General features: G+C 43.8%; 1 protein-coding gene across 5 annotated transcripts in view; it reads left to right on the forward strand.

Annotated features, from left to right (window-relative positions):
• Positions 1 to 24975, forward strand: part of SMOC1 (SPARC related modular calcium binding 1) — a 201297-nt gene that overhangs the window by 157812 nt on the left and 18510 nt on the right. For 2 of the 5 annotated variants that reach the window (XM_084630118.1, XM_084630119.1), the window contains exons 11-13: positions 11464 to 11711; positions 16353 to 16403; positions 17496 to 18048. In XM_084630118.1, the coding sequence (XP_084486244.1) occupies positions 11464 to 11711; positions 16353 to 16403; positions 17496 to 17617 (421 nt within the window). In that variant the 3' untranslated portion in view covers positions 17618 to 18048. Of the gene's footprint in view, positions 1 to 11463; positions 11712 to 16352; positions 16404 to 17495; positions 18049 to 19783; positions 23595 to 24975 lie in introns of those variants that run through there. The other 3 variants (XM_084630121.1, XM_084630122.1, XM_084630120.1) reach the window with 3 other exon arrangements.

Consider the following 24975-nt stretch of genomic DNA (forward strand, 5'->3'; position numbering starts at 1 on the left):
TTTATTTTATTTTATTTTTTTAAGTTTGAGCAAATATAGCCAATGGTCTGAAGCAAATGTAAAATCATTGCTGATAACATTTCTGGATGACACAAAGATTGGCAGAATGATACATGATCATGAGGACAGGGCAGTCATATTGAGTAGAGCTGGGCAGGAAATAGATTTCTCATTCTGCTGAAATGTTTGAGATTTCAGAAATGTTCCTGTTTGGTATCAGGACCAAACCAAGACATTTTTAAGTTTTTTGATATAAAAAGAGACAGATAGCCAAGAGACACATTTTGGAATAGCCAATAGCCCAATGGTTAGGGCACTTCCATGGGATTCGGGAGACTCAGGTTCAAGTCCCAGCTCTGCCTGATTCAGACCAAGGATGTGAATCTTGGTCTCCCACATCCCAGGTGAGTACCCTGACTACTGGGCTATTGGCTATTCGGAAGGTGGGGTCCGCTCTCCATCCTAGACCTGAGAAACTTTTCCCAATGGTAGCTACATGAAAACTGGTATGTTCCCTCAAAAAGTTTTGGTTTCAGGGAATTGGCATTTTCCAAGGAAAAACTTCCATTGAAAATTTCCTGATAATACTCTAATAGAGAGTAATTTGTATCATTTGGTAAGCTGGACCCTTTCATTTTAATACAGCCAAATGTGAATTCCTACATCCAGGAACATATAATGCAGGCCAGGCCTACAGAATGGGAATCTGTATCCTAGAAAGCAGTGACCCTGAAAAGGATTTAGGTGGCAAAAGGGCAAGCAGCTGAACAGGAGCTCTCAGTGCAATGGTCTGGCAAAAAGGGCCAATGTTATCTTTGGAGGTATAAACAGGAAAGTAGCGAGTAGGAGTAGAAAGGAAACACTACCTCTGTGTATGACATTGGTGAGACAGATACTATAAACGATTCTGGTGTCCACATATTTAAAAAAGTTCTGGAAAAACCAGAGAAGTTGCAGGAAAAAAGCCACAAAAATTATTTATTTCAGAGTAACAGCCGTGTTAGTCTGTATTCGCAAAAAGAAAAGGAGTACTTGTGGCACCTTAGAGACTAACCAATTTATTTGAGCATGAGCTTTCGTGAGCTACAGCTCACTTCATCGGATGCATACCGTGGAAACTGCAGAAGACATTATATACACACATAGACCATGAAACAATACCTCCTCCCACCCCACTGTCCTGCTGGTAATAGCTTATCTAAAGTGATCATCAAGTTGGGCCATTTCCAGCACAAATCCAGGTTTTCTCATCCCCCCACCCCCATACACACACAAACTCACTCTCCTGCTGGTAATAGCCCATCCAAAGTGACAACTCTCCCTACAATGTGCATGGTAATCAAGGTGGGCCATGTCCAGCACAAATCCAGGCTCTCTCACCCCCACCCCCCTTTTCCCAGGGACACACACACACACACACAAACTCACTCTCCTGCTGGCAATAGCTCATCCAAACTGACCACACTCCAAGTTTAAATCCAAGTTTAACCAGAACGTCTGGGGGGGTGGGTAGGAAAAAACAAGGGGAAATAGGCTACCTTGCATAATGACTTAGCCACTCCCAGTCTCTATTTAAGCCTAAATTAATAGTATCCAATTTGCAAATGAATTCCAATTCAGCAGTTTCTCGCTGGAGTCTGGATTTGAAGTTTTTTTTGTTTTAAGATAGCGACCTTCATGTCTGTGATTGCGTGACCAGAGAGATTGAAGTGTTCTCCGACTGGTTTATGAATGTTATAATTCTTGACATCTGATTTGTGTCCATTTATTCTTTTACATAGAGACTGTCCAGTTTGACCAATGTAAATGGCAGAGGGGCATTGCTGGCACATGATGGCATATATCACATTGGTGCATGTGCAGGTGAACGAGCCTCTGATAGTGTGGCTGATGTTATTAGGCCCTGTGATGGTGTCCCCCGAATAGATATGTGGGCACAGTTGGCAACGGGCTTTGTTGCAAGGATAAGTTCCTGGGTTAGTGGTTCTGTTGTGTGGTATGTGGTTGTTGGTGAGTATTTGCTTCAGGTTGCGGGGCTGTCTGTAGGCAAGGACTGGCCTGTCTCCCAAGATTTGTGAGAGTGTTGGGTCATCCTTTAGGATAGGTTGTAGATCCTTAATAATGCGTTGGAGGGGTTTTAGTTGGGGGCTGAAGGTGACGGCTAGTGGCGTTCTGTTATTTTCTTTGTTAGGCCTGTCCTGTAGTAGGTGACTTCTGGGAACTCTTCTGGCTCTATCAATCTGTTTCTTCACTTCCGCAGGTGAGTATTGTAGTTGTAAGAAATCTTGACAGAGATCTTGTAGGTGTTTGCCTCTGTCTGAGGGGTTGGAGCAAATGCGGTTGTATCGCAGAGCTTGGCTGTAGACGATGGATCGTGTGGTGTGGTCAGGGTGAAAGCTGGAGGCATGTAGGTAGGAATAGCGGTCAGTAGGTTTCCGGTATAGGGTTTAAAAAAAATGCCTTCCATTGAGAGACTTAGGGAGTTCAGTCCACTTAGCTTGTTTAAAAGAAGATCAAGAGGTGCCTTAAGTACCTTCTTGGGGAGAACAGGCTGGGAACGAAAGGGCTCCTCAATCAAGTAGAGAGAGGCATAAGAACCACCAATGTCTGGAAACTGAAGCCAGATAAATTCAAAGTAGAAATAAGGCACAGTTTAACAGTGAGGGTGATTGACCATTGGAACAACCAACCAAGGGACACGGTAGGTTCTCCATCTCTTGAAGTCTTTAAATCAAAACTGGATGCCCTTCTGGAAGATGTACTTCAGTCAAACATAAATTATTGGGTTCATTAAAGGGTTAACTGGATGAAATTTAATGGCCCGTGATATACAGAAGGTAAAACTAAATTGTCTAATGGATCCTTCTGCCTGGTTTAAACCTATGAATCTGAGTATGAGAAGAAGCAAGAACTTCTCAATCTTTTCACATTCAAATTTTTATCTTTAATACCACAAAACCATTCATGTGGCTTCACATTTAATTTCCTTCTTTGTATTTTTTTTTTTTTTTGAGATGGGAAAGACACAGATGGGGAGAAAAAGAGAATTGCATTTAAAACGTAAGTAGAGTTGTGCTAAACTGCACCCTTCTATATTTACGCCCAAAAAATCTAGCTGCAGAACTGTGGGATTGTGCAACTCTGTAGTGCTTTAGGCAATGTCAGTAAAAACCTGGTAAGACCTTTTTTTTTTTTTTCTTACTGGACATGCAAAAAACCAAATTTGCCATCTGCATAACTCACACAAATGCAAAGCTATTGATTCTAATGGAGTTAACTCCTTCTACTTTACAATAATGCAAATATGATCAGACCTTACGTCTTCCTCCCCCTAACCCCAGTTCACATAACTGGCAAATAGCTAAATAGATTTTATTCAACCTTTAAAAATAGAAAATCTCTGGTAAAATGCATTTCTAACTTCATGTTCGTGAAATAGATCTGGGCATATCTGTTAGTATACAGTTCCAAAAAGTAATTAAACGTATATTTAGCAGAGACTTGGCTTATTATCCTGAGTTTGGTGCCCTTATTGAAAAATATCCACAGTCAAAGTAATACAGAAGAAAATCTAAACACAAATGGAAGCTTCAGTTTTTTTATTTAAATTGTTACACTTGGCTGATTTTGGGTACATTCTAATCTATGATTAATTTTGCAAGAGCCAGGCCCATTCATATGGTGCAGGAATTCAGATTCCAAAATAGACCAAGGTGATCCTTACCGGGATTTCCCTATCCTAAAGACCTGGTTTCAGTTTCTGACTGTGGTAGAGAACTAACTTCCAAAAATAAATGTTAAGTTAAAATGTGTGTGCTGTCACTTGTTAGCAATTTTGCTGGTCGTGTAACATCCTGGGAAATTTTAGTTTAGGATGCAGTTTTCAGGAGCTCCCCTATGCATGGCACATCACAGCTCAGCAAGTGTGTCCCTTTGTTTTAAAAAAAGAAAAGGAGTACTTGTGGCACCTTAGAGACTAACCAATTTATTTGAGCATGAGCTTTCGTGAGCTACAAACACCTACAAGATCTCTGTCAAGATTTCTTACAACTACAATACCCACCTGCGGAAGTGAAGAAACAGATTGATAGAGCCAGAAGAGTTCCCAGAAGTCACCTACTACAGGACAGGCCTAACAAAGAAAATAACAGAACGCCACTAGCCGTCACCTTCAGCCCCCAACTAAAACCCCTCCAACGCATTATTAAGGATCTACAACCTATCCTAAAGGATGACCCAACACTCTCACAAATCTTGGGAGACAGGCCAGTCCTTGCCTACAGACAGCCCCGCAACCTGAAGCAAATACTCACCAACAACCACATACCACACAACAGAACCACTAACCCAGGAACTTATCCTTGCAACAAAGCCCGTTGCCAACTGTGCCCACATATCTATTCGGGGGACACCATCACAGGGCCTAATAACATCAGCCACACTATCAGAGGCTCGTTCACCTGCACATCCACCAATGTGATATATGCCATCGTGTGCCAGCAATGCCCCTCTGCCATTTACATTGGTCAAACTGGACAGTCTCTATGTAAAAGAATAAATGGACACAAATCAGATGTCAAGAATTATAACATTCATAAACCAGTCGGAGAACACTTCAATCTCTCTGGTCACGCAATCACAGACATGAAGGTCGCTATCTTAAAACAAAAAAACTTCAAATCCAGACTCCAGCGAGAAACTGCTGAATTGGAATTCATTTGCAAATTGGATAGTATTAATTTAGGCTTAAATAGAGACTGGGAGTGGCTATTTCCCCTTGTTTTTTCCTACCCCCCCCCCTCCAGACGTTCTGGTTAAACTTGGATTTAAACTTGGAGAGTGGTCAGTTTGGATGAGCTATTGCCAGCAGGAGAGTGAGTTTGTGTGTGTGTGTCCCCGGGAAAAGGGGGTGGGGGTGAGAGAGCCTGGATTTGTGCTGGACATGGCCCACCTTGATTACCATGCACATTGTAGGGAGAGTTGTCACTTTGGATGGGCTATTACCAGCAGGAGAGTGAGTTTGTGTGTGGGGGGGTGGAGGGTGAGAACCTGGATTTGTGCTGGAAATGGCCCAACTTGATGATCACTTTAGATAAGCTATTACCAGCAGGACAGTGGGGTGGGAGGAGGTATTGTTTCATGGTCTATGTGTGTATATAATGTCTTCTGCAGTTTCCACGGTATGCATCCGATGAAGTGAGCTGTAGCTCACGAAAGCTCATGCTCAAATAAATTGGTTAGTCTCTAAGGTGCCACAAGTACTCCTTTTCGTTTTGCGAATACAGACTAACACGGCTGTTACTCTGAAACCTTTGTTTTAAGTTACCAGTTATACCCTATGTAAGAGTTCTGAAGATTCCTTTGCAAAATCACCCCTGAGGATCCCCGTGTGTGCTCCAGGAATTTGGAGCAAGCAAAGAAAAATCTATCTTTGGTGTGAACATCTCCAGTGCATTCTGAAGTTAAGCCAAACATTCTGAAGTTATTTGAACAAAAGCTAGGGGTTTTCAAAGGAGCACGAGAGATGTCCGTCTCCTATTGAATTTCAGTCAGAGTTGTGTGCCAAACTCCCTTTTAGGCTTATTTGGAAATTCCAGCCTAGAGAAAGATACAAGATAAAAAACCATAAGGGGGTGGATCTTTGAAAAGTGAATGGTGGCCATTTCCCCCCCCCCCCCCAAAGATTTATCCCATACTTTCCCGAGAAAATGTTATTAAGAATGATATGTCACCTGTATAATTTCAGGTGGATTGCTTTGGGTTTAGATTAGGTGGAGGTAGGGGTAAAAACTGGGTTTACAGAAGGAAGAGAACTTCAGTTTTAACCATGAAAGGGTGGTGTGTCTCTCCATAATGAGTCTGGACTGTGTGGGGTAGCTTTTTGTTTAGTCTGAACACAGCTTTTGGAAAAGGAGGCTGAGCAAACAAATATGCGACCCTGTCACAATTTAATGAGAGTAACCTGCCCCCACGCAAGCTATGTACCACAGTTAGTAATTTAATTTTGGGACAAAGAGAAAAATAAAAGGAAACAAAGAAATAGAAGTGAGAACAATTATGAATTTAATCTCAGGTTATTAAACTCCTTCACTTCCTATCTCTCTACTCCTCCTTTTGGGCATCTATCTAGACATCAGCTCTCACAGGCATTGACAGGCTGGCAGAGGCTATCCTATTAATTCTTTAGTTTCACCCATGTCCATCCTTTCTTCAGCAACCCCACCAAGAAAATTTCAGGGTTAGTTCTTAAAGCTCTGTTGATGACTGTGCGCATCCTTATCCTAAGACATGGAAGCTGAATTAACTGTCTCCTCCTCACCCTAACTCTACCAGCAACCTTGCATTCCTTCCCACTTCTTCCTTCCAGCTTGCACGGGATGAGAATAACTTCCTCTGATTTATAGTTGGTAGCCTGTGTATGCAGCCATGGCCTTCGTGGTACTGCACAAGTCACATCCCTCCATCCTGGAGCTACTCTCATTGCCAAACAGAGGTTGAATCAAAAAGGGGGAGGTTTCTTAATGGGTTTCCATGGGGTACATGCCATGTGTCCCAAAGTGTACACACCTTTTAGTTTTCTTTGTGCACAGTTTCTCATGGTGACAGAAAAGGGGTTGTGTTCTTGATCAGGACTTATACTAACGCCCGGTTACAGTAGGTCTCTAACTACAGTCTTTTTGTATTAGACATAGACATTACGTTAGTCATACCTATTGTGTATCTGGCTTGCCTGCCTTTGGAGATGATGAGGATGCTGTGAGTGAGTGGGAAGCAATGGATCTGTTACTGTGTGTACAAATTTCAATTTACTAGCTACATCCTCTTTCTGATTACTGTGCTCTGATCTACACCCACTGTAATCCTATGGAAGATAATGAGATTTATCAAATGCAGACTGTGGACCTGAGTATCAGTGATGTCTGACACTGCTGTTCTCCTCCACATTATCCTCTGTCTCTCTGCTGCCACATTAACTCTTTGCATCTTGCTAGCAGGACAGACGATGTGGCCCTGTGGGCTTAACGATGTTTTAGACAGTGCACAGACATCAGTTCAGTAAATCTGTCCTTTTGGAATCTTTTCAGATTATTCCCACCTGCTCTGCTTCAGAGTTCAGTACAATCACTTAAAAACACACACATACTTATGTAACCTCTTTGCTTTTTTGTCTGTATGCCAGTTTAGCCAAATAGTATTGAAGTGTGCTACAGACATACAAAGGAATCATAACAATACTGTGCTCTTAGGTAGCACCTTTCATCCAGGAATCTCAAAGCACTTGCAAGTTAACAAATGGATACTCTTTCTCCCCTATGAGGTGGGTACTACCCCATTTTATAGATGGAGAAATCAAGATGTAGTTAGGGAAAATGATATGCCCAAGGCAATACAGTGAGTCAGTGGGGGAGCTGGGATTGGAACCCAGAAACCCTGCTTCCAACTCCTGCACTTTTGACCTATAGATCAGGCTCCCTCCTCTATTGGTATATAAATATTTATTAGCAGAGTAGATGCAAAAGTGAGGCAATCTCTCTGAGATGTGCTAATTCTCTTCCTCCAAAATGATGAAATAAACACACACCCCTCTTTTGAAGACCTGCTTTTGTTGAAAGTCTTGACTGCATATGATGGGGAAGGGGATGATGCAGTTTTTGTGTTTCTCTGAATTATTAATCATCCTTCCTGTATGGGTTGCTTCACCATGCAGTATTAAAGAGCACAGTCAGGAGAAAGGCAAGCATGGTTTTGATGTGGTCAATGAGAGAAGGCTGAGGGGACCTCCCGTACTGTGCACATGACTTGTTTTGGTATGGTTTGTTTTCCCCTGGTTTTACCCAAGGAGTTACTGCACCTTTCCAAGAGAGTTGGAATATTCGGTAGACCTTTTATGTGGCTAGTATTAGCAGGAGATGATGATGTAGTAACATACTGAGCAGCTGACATTGCTCTCGCTCAGTCTTCTCTAGTTCTTGATGGATTGGATCAGGAGAGATGCAACTCAGGAAAGGCCTTTGCTTCCAAGTGCTGATTTGAGCGCTCTCTCCTTAGTGGCAGGACGAGGGTCCTAGTCGGAATGCATGTCCTCTAAAATTTGCCAGTCCCACAACCTGTGAGCATTGTGCTTGCAGGACAATTCTAGTCCCATATATAGTTCAGCTGTTGCAATATAGTGACGTTGCATCACAATGCAGCCTCAAAACATGGAGGCATAGTAATGATATGAGATCACATAAAGCCATGTCACACTGATGAAATATGAGCATCTTTGTGTGGAAACATAGATCTCAAATGTTTTTATTGTATTGTTTAATGTAATACTAAACCAGGGAAACCCTGGACATAGAATTGTGATATTTAAGGGATCCCTCTAAGTCTCTTCTGCTCCATTCTCTCTTAAACTGGCCTACATCCATGCAGTCGAGGGCAGGTTACCACCTTGGAGACTGCATAACTAGTCATTGAGGGTGCTAAAGATCAAGATGAGCTATATATTCTCTTCCCCACTAGGTTAAACACACTAGGTTAAAGTAATCCTTATGGGTTTACCCCCCACCACCACCACCTGCAGTTTTCAGTACAAGAACCCACATTGGCTGGAATGATTGTATTTGATTTACCCTCGCCCAGTGGTTTGGTGTGTTTATACTAACACCAAGGGCTGCACCTGTCCTCTGTGTTCTTTACCAAGGAGTTGGAGATGGTTGTATTCCCCCCCCACTTCTCCACCAAGAGGAGCCCCTCCTTCTTACCCACTCTTGCTATATTTCTTGAACACAGGGAGACTTCTTCCCTGCCTGGGCACCTGCCCCTACTGAGTTCCACCATTTGTCCTTCCAACAGACAGAGAACCTCACAGTCACATCTTGTCTCCTCTCAGCTGCTGCTCTGAGTTCTGTACCATTTCTGCCATGAGCCACCTCAGCCCTGCTAGTTCCAGACTTACAAAGAGGTTGGGAAATGGCAGCAGGGCAGATAGACGTGGGTGGGTCGGGGAAGTGTTCGTGCAGGTAGGAGGTAAGGCTGGTTGGGACTCAGCCCGGTCAGGAGTCCTAGCCTAGCTCTGTAGCCCAGCAACCAAAACTCCTCTCTTCCACAACACCGAACCCCAATGGTTCCCTCAGGCCTTGGAAATCAGCCAGTCCTCAGGTGCTAGCCAACTAGTTTCCACAGGGAAAAAGCGCTAATGACCACATTCACAAATGCAAGTCACAACAACGTCTAATTTGCATTTTCTCCTTCCCTGTCAACCTGTACCTCATGCGGAGTTTCAAGGCTCTGAAAAATCAAGATGGCCCCTTACCTTCACGATGCTGTCTTTTTGTGTGTTCCCATGGCTCCAGTGGTTTGGCTTGTATTTTGGCTCCGAGAGCTAAGCCAGCCTCCTTGCCTGCCTTCTACTGTGGGCACTGATCAGATGGTGTAATTCTGCATGCTTGTCTGCTACACAGCCCAGAAGTGAATTATGCAAAAGAAATTGTCAAATAAAATCTTTTAAATAGGTTTTGTAGCTTATTTTATTCTAGCTGGTTGAAGGTTCATTTGTATTTATTATTTCAGACTTCCCAAGGCCTTGGGGCAGAGACTGCCCTTCAAAAATCTATTTTTATCACTTGTAAAGCTGCTTGAGAAGCTTGCCACTAATCACCATCTTCCCGCACACTCTGATCATGACCTTCCATGCCATGCTGTATCTTCCCTTCCTTACTGATCTGAATTAAAGTGAAGATTGACGAGGCTGTTGTTTTTCAATTACTTAAGCAACAGTATCTGCTTTGTCAAAGGATGCTGAGAAGGCTGCAGGGCCCGAAGTACGGCAGCCCTTTCTTCTCCCCAGCCGTGCAACAGAGAAGATGTCATCCTTGCCCTTTTCACATAGATCCCTTATACAGAAGAGACCACTAGTCTCTAAAACTATCACCAGTCTTGTTTCAATGTGTTCAGAAGCTTCACCTATAATGAGATTGAATCTAGGTATATATACTTGCACCCACAACCAGAGAGCCCAAGACTCACACAGGAATCTGAATTTATAATTACCCAACCTTCCTCCTGTCACCATTGGGGTGGAGTAAAACGGCATGCTTGGAATCTGGGCTGCACTTCTGGAGGTCGTCTTACAGCAGTAAGTCAGAGGAAGAGCACCAGGTAGCAGTGCAGCCATCTGATTACTGCCTACAAGCTACTTTCTGGGGAGGGCTGGCTGCGCTACTTCACTCTTGGGAAAGAGGCTAAAGTCTTTGTCCTGGTTTAGTCTTAATCTGTCTTGGCCCTGTCTCTAACTCCACTTGCAGAGGAAAGAAAAGGGAGGTCACCTCTGGAAGCCATTCAGCTTTTATAGCGTCATTTCCTTGAACATGTTTTGTTTCCTCCTCATTGAGGACTGTTTATTCACTGCAGTTAGATAGGCAGCATGCAGAGCACAAGACATTGTTTTGATTTTTTTTTTTAATGGCTCCACAAAAACAGTGGCTAGTTCCCCACCGTTCTCTGCTAGTGAAGTAATGATTTGACATGGAACACCAATGGTCCTGACCCCTGGATTTTTCATCAATTTTTCTTTCTCCCTTGCTCTGCTCCTTTATTCACAGAAGCAGAATGGAATCCACTAGGGTTGCATCAAACCTGCAATGTTGGAATTTGAAATGAGGCAAAATGAGTTTGCCAGTTCCTTATTTTTCCTTATTACTGGATTTGTGACATTTGCCTGCTGCAGTATTGAAAAGTGCCTTAGAACAATGTGAAAACAGTTTAAAAAATGCAGTGAATAAAATATGTGAGGCAAGATCACATAAATAGGCATAGCAAAATTGTCCAAAGATTTTTTTTTAAATAAATAAATGCATCTTGCATTAAATCAATTCAAAGAGCTTGATCTTGTTCCTAATGGTTGGGGTCCACATCATATAAACCACTGTCACACTTCACACTAATTGTTCCCTTTGCTGGCAGTCTCAGCTGAGAGACCAAGGACTAAATGGGCCATGAAGACTGAACTGTAGTCTCCCCCAAGAAAAGATCCCTCTGGGACAAGGTTGAGGCACAGTGCTTGGGAGAAAATGGTAGGGAAGTTTGTATTGCTGCTGTTGCCTGGGTTTCCCTGCTCAGTGGATACAGAAAAGATGTCAGTCATTAGGCCTGTCCATCTGCTACCTTTCAGTGGTGTGCAAATCCATTCTTTTCCTGTTCATGCCTCTCCCAAACCAGCCCTAGTCCATGAAACTTAAGTAAAGAGGAAGGAGTTTTTGAGACCTGTGATCACAGAGGAACATTTTACTCAAGGTACCTAGCCTACTCTAGAAATAACAGCCTCCCAGATCAGGAATCTGCTTCTCCTGGTCATAGGAGGCAAAATATGATACAGGTTGTCATAAACTGAGCAAGGGATGTGGCCTGGCGAAAGGCACTTACAGTCATTAACAAGAGCATCCTGGTGGTTTGGGGCCTGTGTATTTTGTTTTCTAGGTTCTCTGAGCCGGATCCCAGCCACACGCTGGAGGAGCGGGTAGTACATTGGTACTTCAGCCAGCTGGACAACAATAGCAGCAATGACATCAACAAGCGGGAGATGAAGCCCCTTAAGCGGTATGTGAAGAAGAAAGCCAAGCCCAAGAAATGTGCTCGACGCTTCGCCGACTACTGCGACCTCAACAAGGACAAGTCTATCTCGCTGCAGGAGCTGAAGGGGTGCTTGGGAGTCAGCAAGGAAGGAGGTGAGCCATTTTCCTTTCAGAACTGGAGCAACAAGGCAGCCAGCTGTGCTGAGTTAAAACAAAATCAGCAACATGGCATTGAATGTTTGAGCTGCTCAGCTTACAGGCAAAAAGATGTGCGCATCTAGCAGCCAGCCCTGCAAACGCACTTCATTCTTGTTGTTTTATTATTTTTACTGATTATTTGTTTTGTGATGGCACTTATGGGAAGGAAGGGGCACAGCCAGTGAGGTTCACCACAGGAAATTTTATAGATCTAACATGCTGTGTAGGGGGAAACGTGCCCCTTGGCTACAATTACAACTCCTGAACCAAGCCATTGGGGGTGGGTGGGTGGGTGTGTGTGTGTGCATAACCTTCTCCAAGTCGGCCCTGTCTTTGATGCCACATGCAAAACTCATTTGCTCCAGATTAGCACTGGGTGGTTGCATTTGGTTGTTAGCACCTTAATATTAAGGTGCTATCTTCTATGTGCATTACAAACTTTAATTAATGCAAGCCTGGAACATCATTGGTCCACAATGCTAAAGCAACTGGCTTCCCTAGTGTAGTGGAAGTTTTTTCCCTACTCCCCAGTAATTTGCCGTGGAATAATATACAATAATAGTAACTGTATTCCTTAATTTTATTACCTTCTTTCACTAAGATTAATGTGAAAAATCAGAGTTAGTGCTATCTGGCTTTAGAATGTTCCAAAGAGTTCCGCAGGATGACTGTGTGTTGTGTGAAGAAATACTTCCGTATGTTTTTGTTTTAAACCTGCTGCCTATTAATTTCATTGGATGACCCCTAGTTCTTGTGTTATGAGAAGGAGTAAATAACACTTCCTTCTTTCTTTTCTCCATGCCAGTCATGATTTAACCTCTATATCCCCCCCACACCACTTAATCGTCTCTTTTTCCAAGATGAAAAGTCCCATCTTAATAATCTCTCATATGGAAGCTGCTCGATACCCCCTGATCATTTTTGTTGCCCTTTTCTGAACCATTTCCAATTCCAAGATATCAGTTTTTTGAGATAAGGCGTCCAGATCTGAACACAGTATTCAAGATATGGGTGTACCGTGGATTTATATAGAGGCAATATATTTTCTGATTTATCTATCCCTTACCTAATGGTTCCTAGCATTCTGTTAGCTTTTTTGACTGCTGCTGCTGCATATTGAGCAGATGTTTTCAGAGAACTATCGACAATGACTCCAAGATCTTTCTTGAGTGGCAACAGCTTATTTTGACCCCATCATTTTGTATGTATAGTTGGGATTATGTTTTCCAATTTACATAACTTTGCATGTATTAACATGGAATTTCCTCTGCCATTTTGTTGCTCAGTCACCCAGTTTTGTGAGATCCCTTTGTAACTCTTCACAGGCTGCCTGGGACTTACCTATCTTGAGAAGTTTTATATCCTCTGCAAATTTTGCCACCTCACTGTTTACCTCTTTTTCCAGGTCATTATTGAATATGTTGAACAATACTGGTTCCAGCACAGACCCCTGGGGGACACCACTATTTACCTCTCTCCATTCATAAAACTGACCATTTATTCCTACCCTTTGTTTTCCATCTTTTAACCAGTTACCAATCCCTGAGAGGACTTTCCCTCTTATGCCATGACTGCTAATTTTGCTTAAGAGCCTTTGGTGAGGGACCGTGTCAAAGGCTTTGTGAAAGTCCAGGTACACTATATCCTCTGGATCCCCTTTGCCCACATGTTTATTAACCACCTAAAAGAATTCTAGTAGATTGGTTTGGCATTATTTCCCTTTACAAAAACCATTTTGACCCTTCCCCAACAAATCGTGTTCATCTATGTCTGATTATTCTTGTTCTTTACAGTAATTTCAATCAATTTGCCTGGTCCTGAAGTCCAGGTTTAGTGGCTTTTTATTGCTGGAATGGCCTCTGGAGCCTTCTTAAAAAATTGGCCTCACAGAAGAGAGAAGAAATGGCAAAGAAAGATTCTTTATCCCAGGATCCCCCTCACTGTAATAGCCTTTCCGTGTCACATTCAAATGCACAAGTAGGGTGGGTGAGTTTTGGGGGGAGGGAATGGGGTGGAGGCACAATACTGAGCATTTGAGAGTGCCACGGAGGATATTATAGAGTGGGGGAACCTGGGACGCAATCTTCCTTTGCCATTTCTTCTCTCTTCTGTGTGGTTAAAGAGATGGCATTAAACAACCAATTAAAGAAGCAAAGAATCTGTGAAGGATTGAAGAGTAGGTTGGCTCTGCCTCTCTCCTTTGTAGTCTTCCCACTTTAAAACTAGCCAGTAGCTCGTCCCACACCCCACTTCACCTTTCCCGGTCACCATGTCTGCACTCGAGCCGGAAACTGTAAATCCCAGCTTGAGGAGACATACCCACAGTAGCTCAGATCAAGCTAGCCCACTAAAAATAGAAGTGTAGCCTCCATGGCAGCAGGAGCTTGCCACCCTGAGTACATGCCTATGGGCTCAGATGGGATCGTACTCAGGGCTGCTAGCCTCTTATGCACTTATGGTAGAAAGATCACTTGGGTCTGAGGAGTGGAGTTGTCTGCCCGCCATATTAGATCTTCAGTATCAATTTATCTGGAGTTTTCCCACTTGTGTTTTAAAGATAAGCAGATTTAAATGAATGTCACGATCAGCAGTCTGGCTCCGCAATACCAAGTTTGAATGCAAAGGGCTTTCTCTAGCATCTCCTTGTTCATGTGCAAATTCTGCCTGGCTTAAGAGGAGAAGGAAACAGTCGCTGTAAAAGCAATTACCCATTTAAGACCAGGAGGGGAAATAAACCTTTGAGAGTTACTGAAGTGTAGACTTCAGGTTGTTTTCAACCATATTCAAACAGTACAGTCGCAATAACACAGATTCACAGAGAAATTGTTGAAAGTCCTGCTGAAGGTCAAACTGCCGTGGGAGAGCAGGCTTGGCTCTGTGTTCTTGCTCATCAGACTCAGGTACAATGGTGGAAGCATTGCTTTGGGGTGCACAAGGTGTCTTACTAGATTATAGAATGAACAGGGCCTGGGTGGGTCTGAAAAGGTATTCTGTCATGTGATTTCCACTTGTGAGAGTTCCAGGGGTAAGCAGGTGTATGGCAATGCTTTAAATTCATGTGTTTGATGGCGGGAGGAATAGGAAGGGTGCTTGCTTCTGTAGGACACCCAAAATATTCAGAGTAAAAACCACTGCAGTGGTTTCAAGCAGAACTGAGCAATACCCCCTAGAGGCCTCTGCAGGAGGTCTCAGCCAATTGGTGACACCCAGATCTGTATGTGTGTCTAAGCTAAAAGAAGGAGAAACTCCTAGAGATTCCAATTTTTTATTGCTAGGACCCCGAGTAGAGCCCCAGTTAGCTATGGAAGAATCTACCTTTTGACAACATAGCTGTGCTTGTTTTTCTTGTACACCCTGACCCACAGTCAATGAAATAGATTAGCTAGAACTTCTCTGACCTTACTAGGACAGGTGGCTGGCACGAAACTGGTGTTCTGAGGGGCTTTAAATAATTTACCACATTTATACAGTTCCTCTTATTAATGATTTAAATAATCCAACAGGTTTGTATTGTGGGTTCTAATTTAAACTCCACTATCTCCCTGACCTCTCTCTCTCTCTCGCCGTTCTCTTCCTCATTCTACTGTTTGTGCCTCTGTCTGCATAGTCAGGACCAGAATTTCAAATGCTGGCGTGTGTGTGTGTGTGTGTGAATAATCAAATCATACAGTTTTTTGCACCTCCAGTTTAAATCACATAGACGTCAGAGTCCCTGAATTGTGCATGTGTCTGTCTCCAGCCCAGCATGGAAATGGGAAGCTCACTTCCTGATTCTGGCTGGAAGTAGACGTGCTGGTTTTCCTCCGATTTCCAGAGAGTGACCAAAATTATCAAATATAGGTGCCCAAAATCAGCACCTAAAAGCTACATGTGGGCACCTATGTGGACATGGGCTCACTTTTAGACATGCTGTGCTCCTGCAGCTCCCACTGAATTCCCACTGAGAGATGCAATCTCAGCACCTTTGAAAATCAGGCCACTTCTCCCTCGGTGTGGGCCTGGGTATCCAAGTGTGAACATTTTGGCCTAACTTTGTAGACACCAGACATTCAGATAAGTTTGGGCCACCCATTCATCCAGTCTGAGCACTGTATAAACTGTCCATTCCTCTTAGTGGCCTATAGAGAAACCTGAGTGTTTTTCTTCTGTCCTGTTTTCCAGTAGTAGGAAGAAGTCTCAGGAAACTCGTACCACTAAATATCCTTCAGTTCTTACTGCTCTCGCCCCTGCTCAGGAGCAGGCAGAGAAGATTAATCCTGGGATTTGGGGCTTCTTACCCAAACTGAAACTTTGGATTTCATGAGATTCCCACATCACAATCCAAGATCTTAAATTGGATTAAAATGTAGATGTTAAAAGTCTAACTCTAAGAGATGCAGGCCAGGACTGAGAAGCGCTGGCAGAGATAGGTGAGTGTAAGTATAAGGGAGTTTTGCACAGAGCCTGCCTACATTACTGCACCCAGCTGCAGTCAGCAATAGTCCTTCATTGTCATTAGCAGAGCAATCATTGCTTTTTCCTAAAATTATCCCCCAAACTCAGAAGAATCAAAAACTGCTCACAGTGCTAAGCAAATAATGTTCTTGGATTTTGCAGGTAGTGCTAGCAGTTTCCCCCATGGAAAAAGACAAGGCATTAACCCTTTCAGTAAGTATTTTCTCTTCTTTTTGTTTCCTTTTTCTTCTGTCGCACTCACATACCTCAAAATTCAATGGGTCCCTCCCAATTTCTTGCCTGACATCTGTCCAATGAGCTGACCCTGCAGTACAGTACTTCCCAGTACAGACTGAGAGTAGCTAAGACATGGAATTTGGAATCAGGGGACTGTGAATTTCATTCCCCACCCTCCCAGTCAACATGTGTGAGTTTGGGTAATTTTTTAACTGGAGCGTCAGTTTTCCAAACAGGGTAATATCCACTGTTTATAAAGTAGGTTTTTAAGGAATCTTGAATTTACTTCAGGCCTTGTTCTGCAGCGCTTCCCATTCAAATATATTTAAAATTTCCAAAAGCCACAAATTGCATTTCGAAAGCCAGTTGAAGGACATGATAAATCTTATGTTGCCCACATAATAAACAAGCACATGATTCTTTTAAAGAATTAAGAAATGCATATTTCTCACAGATTTGGTTGGTAAAGGTAACTGTGTAGATATAATAGACTTTTGTAAGATGTTTGACTTAGTACCATACACCATTCTCCTTTTAAAAAAATTAGCGTAATTCAACATCAATAAAGCACATTTTAAATGGATTAAGAGCTAGCTAACTGACAACTACTTTCTGAGATCTGTTAATGTGGAATGGAGCCATTTCTAGTGGGGTTCCATAAGGATCAGTTCTAGGACTGATGCTATTTGACACTTATCAATGACCTGGAAGTAAATCGCTGCTGATTTAAAATGTGGATGACACAAAGATTGGCAGAGTGGCAAATAATGATGAGGATAGGACAGTCATACAGAGCAATCTGGATTGCTTAGAAAGCTGGGCCCATTCAAACAAAATTCTTTCTAATACATCTGCAAGGTCATATGTCTAGGAACAAGGAATGCAGGCCATAGCTACAGAATGGGGAACTGTTCACTGGAAATTACTGACCCTGAAAAGGATTTAGGGATCATAGAGAACAAACAACTCAACATTAACTGTGACAAAAAGGGGCTAACATGATCCTTGCATGTATAAACAGGGGAGTAGTGATTAGGGGTATGGAGATGATTTTACCTTTGTTTACAGCATTGGTGAGACCAAGACTGAAATACTGCATAACATTTTTAAAGGATGGTGGAAAAATTGGAGAGGTTGCAGAAGAGAGCCACAAAAATGATTTGAGGGCTGGAGAAAATACCTTCCAATGAGAAACTTGGAGTTCTCTCTGTTTAGCTTAGCAAAAAGAAGTTTCGGAGGTGACTTGATTACAGTGTACAGGTACTTTCACCAGGCAAAAATACTGAATACTAAAGGGCTCTTTAATCAAGTGGAAAAAAGCATAACAAGAACCAATGGCTGGAAGCTGAAGCCAGACAAACTCAAAAATTAGGCTCACATTTTAAACAATGGGGTGATTAACCCTTGGAACAAACTACCAAGGGAAATGGTAGATTCTCTGGCTCTTGATGTCTTCAAGTCAAGAGTTGGGTGTCTTTTGGGAAGACATGTTTTAGCCGGACACAAGTTATTGGACTCAGTACTGGGGTACTGGGTGATATGTAGTGGTCTGTGGTATACAGGAGGTCCAACTAGGTGATGAAATGGTCCCTTCTGGCTTTAAAATCTCAGAATCTATTAAAATAATGGAACAACCTGTAACTCTCACCTATGGATTATTGCATTTCTTTGTGTTGTGATTTTGATTCTTGTATCTTAATATTTCCCATGTAATTAATCCTTCGAACATCGATCAATTGACAGAAGAATTTTTATTAAAATATTTTAATTTTATTTTAGAATAGAAATAGTATTTGACAAAACATTAGGCAAGTCAAAATTTCAAACCAGGGCAGTTTTCTAATGAACTGTAGCTCAGATTATCAAATTAATTTAGTTCAGACTTTGCAGGAACATTTCCCTTTGCCTTCAGATAAAAATGGCAATTTTCAGTCCTCCCTGAGCTCCCTGTTGCATATGTGGAACATGGCCATTAAGCCACCATTATAGGAGAGTGTAACTCCTCTCCATGACCAGCCAGCTCTGCCAGCTAGTACAGAAGGGGACAGAGCCATATTTCTGCCTCCTTCCTGCTATTAAATCCTTTCTGTATCCATACAAGGGCCAGCCACAACCTGGTCCAGTGGGCTAGCAAGGGCCAGTAATGTGAACACCATCTGTATGCCAGTCTTGGCTAACAGGACAGGAGAAGCCATAAGAGGAGATGTACTGCAGGGCAAAATGTGTAACTCCATTGAAGTACAAGGATACGTCTCTCGCTCATTTCCAGTTAAGTGAAGGCCAGTGAATTAGTGAAACTTGCAGCTTTGCTTCCAGTAGCTCTCAGCCTTGCTTTGTGCTACTCGGTGTGGGATTTCTAATCTCAGAAGGGTTGTTACTGGAACCACGTAGCAGCAGTTTGTAGCCTCAGACCTTTCATAACAGCAATGTATGTGAACCTCAATACAACCGGCTAAGCAACCCCATTGCTCCCTCATTGCTGTCTCCCCCAGATCTTAGAAGAGCTCTGGGGCTTTTCAAGTACTGACATCCCTCCCCTCCCAGTGAATCCACGCTCCAAGTTTGCTGGGTTTCCTAAAACCCCAGCATTAGTTTTGGAGATGGGGCTTCAGCAGCACAGTGGGCTTTGGAGCCTGTTGTCCAGGAATGCCGCTACAAGGGGTTAGCAGAGACGTTTCCGGGTACTGCTGCTGGACGGTTGGGGAGAGTCTGCTTTGACGTGTGATTGAATTCCTCGCAAACCTGCCTGCTTGATGGGAAGGAACCCAGCTGGCCACCCTTGGAATTGATTCACACTGGTAGTGCAGGTTTCAGAGTAACAGCCGTGTTAGTCTGTATTCGCAAAAAGAAAAGGAGGACTTGTGGCACCTTAGAGACTAACCAATTTATTTGCGCATGAGCTTTCGTGAGCTACAGCTCACTTCATTGGATGCATACCGTGGAAACTGCAGCAGAGCTCCATCCAACTCTCACTAGAATTAGTGGGAGTTCTGCTCTTTAGTGGGAACAAGATTTGGCCTTAGGTGGAAGAGAGGGCTTGGTTGTTTTGCCCAGACCATTCACCCATTCCACAGGAGGGAATGAGCAGCTGTGGTTTGTGTTTAAAAATGCATCTGTGCCTGAGGCTGTAAATGTGACTCCTCCAAAACTGACTCTTCCACAAGGCTATTGCTTGTTAAGTCCTCGTCCTTGTCAGCCTTGTAGCTCACTATGAAATTGTTGCCCTCCAGAAGCATTTCCTGTCACGGAGAGGCTGTACAGTACACTTACAGTGGCTGGCTACAATTTTGGTTTTAATATTGGCTTTCCCCTCTTGCCTCCCCGCACCAATATTCTGCCTGACCCACCTCCTTCAGTAGGACGCCTGGTCTAGGAGCAGATATGAATAGAAGACAGGAGGCCACCCGAAGGATGGACAGACGGACACCCGGCTGCAATGTGGCATTGGCAACATCCAGTGTAGCAGAAGTGGCACCCAGAACGTTTGCACTTTTTTTAATGATTGGTTGTTTTTTTTTTTCTTTAATGCCATTATCTAATACTTTGGGGGAAGAGGAATGAGAGCATGACTTTAAAAAAAAAAAAACATTTTGACAGCTACTGACAACTTAAGTTTGAGTTCACGGGGACTCGAGAGGAGAGATTTTTATATACTGTATATAAATATATATGTAAATTGTACAGTTGTCTTGTACAGGGGTTGGGGTTGCTGTTTGGTCCCTTCCCTCGATTTCATAGGCTGTTAGGGTTAAAGGGACACCTTGACTTCTGGAATCCAGTAATGCAGTGGTGTCTGCAACTGATCCATCCTCTGGCCACAAATTGCTCTCTTTCTAGCACCTCCGTGTGCATAAAAGCAGGTGTATTGCCACAGCTTATGCTCACAGATGTGCACTGCAGGTCCCACTCATGCAGTAGGCCAGATGCTTCTTGGGAGTTACTGAATACACCCAGCTGCCACCAGAGTTGAGGGCCCGCTGCAGTATGCAGGATTGGGCCCTTGAGAGAACAGCGCTCCTTTCCATCAACGAACAGCAGATAAGCGAGCAGGAATGGGTGCAAAATTCAAACCTGAATCACGGGAGGCACAAAGATAGCTCCAAGAGCACAAGGAGAGGGGCTCAGTGTGGGCCCCAGCTGTGCCTTCCCTGCACTCCAGTGACACTAAAGTCCTGCATCTTCATGGATCACAAAGGGATCCTAGAAATACCCTCTATCATATATAAGAATGATACAAAAGACAAAGCATGACGCAGCTCTGCTGTGCTCCTGCAGCCTGCTTAATGCTACAGATGAGAGCACATATGTCAACACAGAAAGATACAACCAGAGGCCTGTCTCTGGGAGTCTAGTTTCATCTCTGTCATTTTAGCTCCATGCCCATTAGGAAGGCGTTGTTCATTACAACCTGAACAATAGCTGCTCGTACCCTGGGTTCCTGTGCTTGCTGTGTGTGAATCCGTAACTATCTTCCCGTGCAGTAGTGTGATATATCACAGTTACCATCTCACATCAGTCTCTGTTCTGATGTGTCTCTAATGTAAGCCGTAAGGATGCACCCTATTAAAGCCCTGGCAATGGCTCAGCTTGAACAGGCTGCTGCGTTCAGAGATCACAGTGACCATTTCAGCGGGCGGTGCCTTGGCCGAAGTTAGTGTCTTGTTCGTCTCGGTTAGAGACACGTGTAAAATCTGTGGAGGGACAGAATCATCCAGGTCTGTGCATTAGAGAGTGGGGTGCGTGGAGCATGATGGGAAGCAGCAGCGCTTTCCTGCTTTGTGCAGCTCTAGCCTGTTTGACCACGTGCACGTTGGTGGGGGGCATTATTTACAGCAGCCTCTCAGATGTCAGACACATCATGCTCTCCGGCCACTCCTATTTGGACTGCAGCCTTTGTCCTCTGCTTTCATGCACACATTCTCTATCTAAACTAGGGTTGCCAACCCTCCAGGATTGTCCTGGAGTCTCCAGGAATTAAAGATTGATCTTTAAAGATTATGTCATGTGATGAAGCCTTCAGGAATTCATCCAACTGAAACTGGCAAGTCTCTACTACCCGCTGCCTGCATTCTGCTCCAGTAGGGGAAGCAACTCTCTGGTGACATTGTTATCCATGTACTTCGGCTGTTTTGCTCACAACGGGGCTGCTGTGTTATTGCATATAATGTGGTGAACGGGATTTCTCATCTCTCTCACCTGTACACCTGCAATGTGTAATCTACTCTCAGGCTAATGACAAATGGTAGGCAGGCACCCATTTGTACAGTGTTTGTGTGATCTGGGTTTGAAACTAGTCCTGATTTGGACAGTGGCAAAGCTATCCATGCAATACCATTGAAGTGTCCTGACATGGATCCTGCGGATAGTGCCAGGCATCGTGCCATGCTGTTGTAGGGTGACCCCAGAACATTGATTCACAGCAGCACTGCATTGTGGCAGAGAGGCCTGGCATCGCGCTGGGCTGCATGGCTTTGTGATATGGTGTTGTGATGTAGCACACTCACAGGGTGCTGCGGTGACATCACTTGATGACAGCAGCATGTGTGCTGAACTTGCATCACAACCCAAATGTCCCGACATCTCAACACAGCAAGTTCACACCACACTGTTCACTAATTAAATATTCAGAGGGAGCAGGGCTCGATTGCAAAAACAAAATTGCTCATTGGATTCCAGATCTTGGGACCTTCTGGAGGAGAGCAGGATTGAAGCTGGGTTAAAGTGTTTGGTCTGGATTAAAAAATCAACAACAACAAACTCATGACAAGTCTCCCTGAAGCACAAATCTCACAAACCCACCATAAAGAAGAACTGTTGTCTTTAGTGAACAGCAGCGCCCGCTGCTGGCTTCTCATTGTAAATTACATACATTGAATGTGCTCTTCTGGCTTTTCCTTTTCATACTTTGGGGAAGGGGGTATGTGTACGTTGAAATGATTTGGTTTGGTGTACAATGAGAAATGTCAGTTTCCTCCTCTAATCCTGTTGTAGGAGTGAAGAATGAACCCAACTTTGTAAAAACTCCTTTTCTTTGTATACTAGTTTTAGGAATGATAAGATCTGGCTGCCATTCTCACTTATAGCTACAGCCAGCACGAGCAGAGGGTTGGATGCCAGGGTGGGCTTTCTCATATGGTCTCTGAGAGCAGCAACTCTTCAGCAGCGGAAGCGGGCTGGTAGTGGTCACTTCCTGTTTGCTCAGGGCAGTAAAACCCCCTAAATCCAGTCTTGGTGGCTGACACTCTTAAGACTCATTGCATCTTTTCTGCTGGAAACTTTAAGCCAGTGAGCTCACATTGCCTATTGCCATGTAAATTGCCCTTCTGCAACCTTTGTCCTGCTGTCAGCCCTTCCTCCCTTCTCTCTAAAGGATGCTTAAAAAACATACCGCACCTACTGTCTGCAAGTTAATAGTCTGGGCACCTCTTCAAGGAAGCCAAGCTATTATCTGTTTGTAGGGCCAGCCTCAGAACCTGTGAGGTCCTAGGTGAAATCTGCCAGGGGGTTGCCTTCCGGCCTGGTTCTGCTGATGGAATGGGAATCGAGCAGTACACTGTCTCGCCTTCCGTTCCCGCGGGAGAATGAGTCGCAGCACTCTGAGTTGGTGGGTTTACATAGGGTCCTGAGCAGTTTCTAGCATGGCTTGTGCTTCACATTACTGTGTGTGCATGAGGCTCTGCGTGATTCTGTGCAGCTGGACCATAATTACACAATAAATGTGGTCTAGCTTTTTGTGTGTTGGGCAGTCACACAGACTCCTGGCCCTGTGGCATGAATCAGTCATTCAGCTGTCCATATCGAAACTGCACAGTGGCTGCTGCTCTCTGCCAGTTCTCCTAGAACTAAAGCGAGCAATGTTAGCAGCAAGTCCTCCAGCAGCAGTGCTACAGGTCCCAGCAGAGAACCGAGTGCCACCCCTGGCTGTGGGAGGTAGAGCCGAGCACCTCCTTCTCCAGCAGCCAGGACAAGGGAGAAGAGGCCAAGGGCCCCATAGAGTAAGTCCACATCCAGCACTGGTCCTGTTAGAGGGGGAGATACTTCCTTGTTCACTGATCACCAGTGAAGTAAATTTGGTATGGTCTCCCCCAGCAGTTCTGTTGACAGCATTGTTCATTTGACTCAAAGGTGGCTGGTTTTGGTTTTGTAATAAAATATAGATAAATGTTGCTTCGGAGTCTTGTGGAGCTTTAATTTCCAGAGTTCATCCCCTTCCTCCGCAACTCACCTTGATAGTTGCCTACGCAGAGCCTTGGGAACTGGGCAGTTTCTGTTCACGGTGGTCCACACCAGTCCTTAGTTTATTCTGGCCCACATAGGGTGAGCCCCACACGTCACTTTCATGAGAAGGGTGAAACACACCCAAAAGCTCAAAGTGAAACCTGGACAAAAACAGCCCCTTGAATCAGCCCAGGATCACTCAAAGGCAGAGCTGGGTTGAGCTTTGCTGCGCTTCACCCAGAGGTGGCGGCATTTCAGTTGCACTGTCTGTGTAGTTTGTGAAATCTCTGTGCAACTTTTCTTGAGTGAGGTACCCGAATACTTGGATGCTAGTATCTAAACTGTATTCTTAAATTTATTCACCTAAATTTGGTTATTGCTGATTATGTACTATATGTACCATATGACTTTTAAAAAACAAACTTTGTGGACAATCCAAGCACTATACCCAGATGTACAGACACACTTTTCTCAACCTGTGTATTATATAATTTTAACATTAGCTTTAATAAAATACTTTAGGCAATGCACTATATAAGCAGGTTTCCCTAGTGAACTGAACAGCAGAGCAAATACTGCCACCTACAGGTCATGGGCATTTTCAACAATTACCAATGAAAAATGCTTGTGGTCTTAAGGCGTTGTTCACACATGCTTTCTCCTGCCTTGTGAAATGGCTGCACGTTCTCTCACTTCCCAGAAAGCATGTTGTGATCGTGACTAGTAATAACTTCTTGGCCATCCTCTTGTTAGGACCAGAGAATCCCCATCATCTCTTTCAGCACCCCAAACAGAACATTCAGGGCAGGTGGATTCAGATCATGTCCTTAGCAAAGTCTCTGCTGCAGGCTCCAGTACAGAGACATGCCAGAGTTGTGAAGCTGTGATCTGAATATTCCTAAGTGCAGAGTGGAACAGGGAAATGAATCAAACCCTGCATTCCTGTCTGCAGCCGTCTCTAGCCCATAGAAGGGCTCAGCAGAACGTTGGCTGTGAAATCCCAAACCATGGGAGTCACCTGGCCTCTGTTTTCATTCCACACTCCCAGACAGGGAGTTAATCGTGGAGATCCAAGCCCAGAAGTATTCTGCTTTTAAAAGCAGGCCATTGTTTACCAGGTAAGGTATGAAGGTAAGACCTGTATTGAGGCTGGGATCCCTGAACACCAATGGGAGTCCTGAAGAGAAAATTATTCTTGAAGTAGTAGGTGTGTAGCAATGGCAGTTCTGTTACAGATTCAAAGCAGAGTACTAAGGTCTATAAGAGCTGTAAGAATTTGCTGAAGTGGTGAGAGAGAGGGAGAGAGCAACCACACTGATTTCAATAGATG

Source organism: Lepidochelys olivacea (genome assembly GCF_965140295.1).
Source record: "Lepidochelys olivacea isolate rLepOli2 genome assembly, chromosome: 6".
Taxonomy (NCBI): domain Eukaryota; kingdom Metazoa; phylum Chordata; order Testudines; family Cheloniidae; genus Lepidochelys; species Lepidochelys olivacea.